Below are 1752 nucleotides of genomic sequence, written 5' to 3'. Positions count from 1 at the left end.
ATGATGATGATGATGGTGGTGATGATGATGATGATGGTGGTGGTGGTGATGGTGATGATGATGATAATGATGATGGTAATGATGATGATGGTGGTGGTGGTTCAGTGTTGATGTAAAAAACACAATAAACCTGAAGCTCATGTAGGAAGTTAATCCTCCATCATACAGAGTGCAGGAATTTCACAAAGTGCAGATGACAACAACACAACAACAACACAACAACAACACAACAATAACAACAGCACAGTCCTCTGAGCTGCTGGATTTACAGCAGCAGCAGATTTAAAGTGCAGCTCCGTGTTTTCGGTGCAGCAACATAAGAGGATTTGGTCATACAGAAATGGAAAGCTCCACTCTCCCAGTAATTAGTCAGATCCATCCAGAGCTGACGTTGCAGCTGCAGCTCAGCGCTGCTGTTTCTCCTGCTGTTCTTCTGAATGAGGACAACGTGAACCAGGATCCAACATTTATGTATAACAGCAGCCAGACGTGCAGAATGAACGACAGGATTTACAGCAAACTTACACCTCATGCTGTGAAGTCTGTAAATATCTGAGAACACTGTTAAAGCTGCTCCAAACATTTCTCATCATTCTGCACTGTGCTGCTTCGTCTGGATGTGAAACTGCATTTTATGCCTTGTGCTTGTACTTTGAGCAGTGGATGTCGTCTAAAGCTGTGGTTTAGTATTTACAGAAGTCAATCTGTCTCTTTTGTGTTGGTTTGACAGACAGACACAGAAATCGCTCTGTTCTGTTTTGACACAGACTCATAAGCGTTTCTAAACTCAACCTGTGCTGCTGAAATTTGAATTTATCCTTTAAAATCAGAGTGGACGCCATAAATAGGACAATTATAGTTCTTATTGTGACTGATTTGTACCTGCTGAATTGCTGGTCAACCGTGAAGCAGCGGTGTGACGTTTCTCATTCTGGTGTTTCAGCTTCAGAAAGCGTGGATCGAGAGAACCTTCCAGAAGAGAGAATGCATCCAGATTATACCCAGCAAAGACGCCAGCAGGTAGACGTTTTCACATTAACCCAGCAGCTGTCAACATTCCCACAACATCGGCTAACGTTACCTACACGTACGAATAGCATGAACATGGCTTTTATCTAATGTTCAAAGAGCGTTTATATTTACTTTTATCACTTCCACCAATGATCCCATGAGGTTAAGGTGAATAAAAATACATTGAGCTGCAACATTCAGAGAATGTTCTCAGACATTCACTGAAGGTTTTCCATTAAAATGACCCTGCTGTTGTTGTTCAGGTGCAGCTGTGGTCAGCTGGTGGCTCAGCACACCCCTGTCCCTCCCAAAGACGAAGGAGCCCCGCTGGTCCAGCTGGAGGTCCAGCCTGCAGAGAGGTGGAGTCCCCTGAAACACACCCAGACCTCCCCAACCGACGCCTATGGCATCCTGGAGTTCCAGGGAGGAGGACACGTCAACAAGGCCATGGTACCAGTGAGGCAGAGCTGCTGGGTTGACTGGGAGATTCCTGTTTGAGATCTTAACACTGACTCCTCCTTTTTCCTCCCCCAGTACATCCGGGTCTCCTACGACTCCAAACCGGACTCTCTGCTCCACCTCATGGTGAAGGACTGGCAGCTGGAGCTCCCCACGCTCCTCATCTCTGTCCACGGAGGCCTTCAGAACTTTGACCTACCCCCCAAGCTGAAACAGGTTTTCGGTAAAGGACTGATCAAAGCTGCTGTCACCACTGGGGCCTGGATCTTCACTGGAGGAGTC

General features: G+C 46.5%; 1 protein-coding gene across 1 annotated transcript in view; it reads left to right on the top strand.

The window, feature by feature from the left end:
• Positions 1 to 1752, top strand: part of LOC103374804 (transient receptor potential cation channel subfamily M member 1-like) — a 52397-nt gene that overhangs the window by 13501 nt on the left and 37144 nt on the right. The window contains exons 3-5 of the mRNA XM_008304955.1: positions 944 to 1020; positions 1275 to 1461; positions 1546 to 1752. The exon at positions 1546 to 1752 is cut by the window's right edge and continues 1 nt beyond it. Coding sequence (XP_008303177.1) covers positions 944 to 1020; positions 1275 to 1461; positions 1546 to 1752 — 471 coding nt within the window. The remainder of the gene's footprint in view (positions 1 to 943; positions 1021 to 1274; positions 1462 to 1545) is intronic.

The sequence above is a fragment of the Stegastes partitus genome, unplaced genomic scaffold (genome assembly GCF_000690725.1).
Source record: "Stegastes partitus isolate 25-593 unplaced genomic scaffold, Stegastes_partitus-1.0.2 Scaffold2363, whole genome shotgun sequence".
In the NCBI taxonomy this organism is placed as follows: Eukaryota; Metazoa; Chordata; class Actinopteri; family Pomacentridae; genus Stegastes; species Stegastes partitus.
This window is presented reverse-complemented; position numbering and strand designations above follow the sequence as displayed.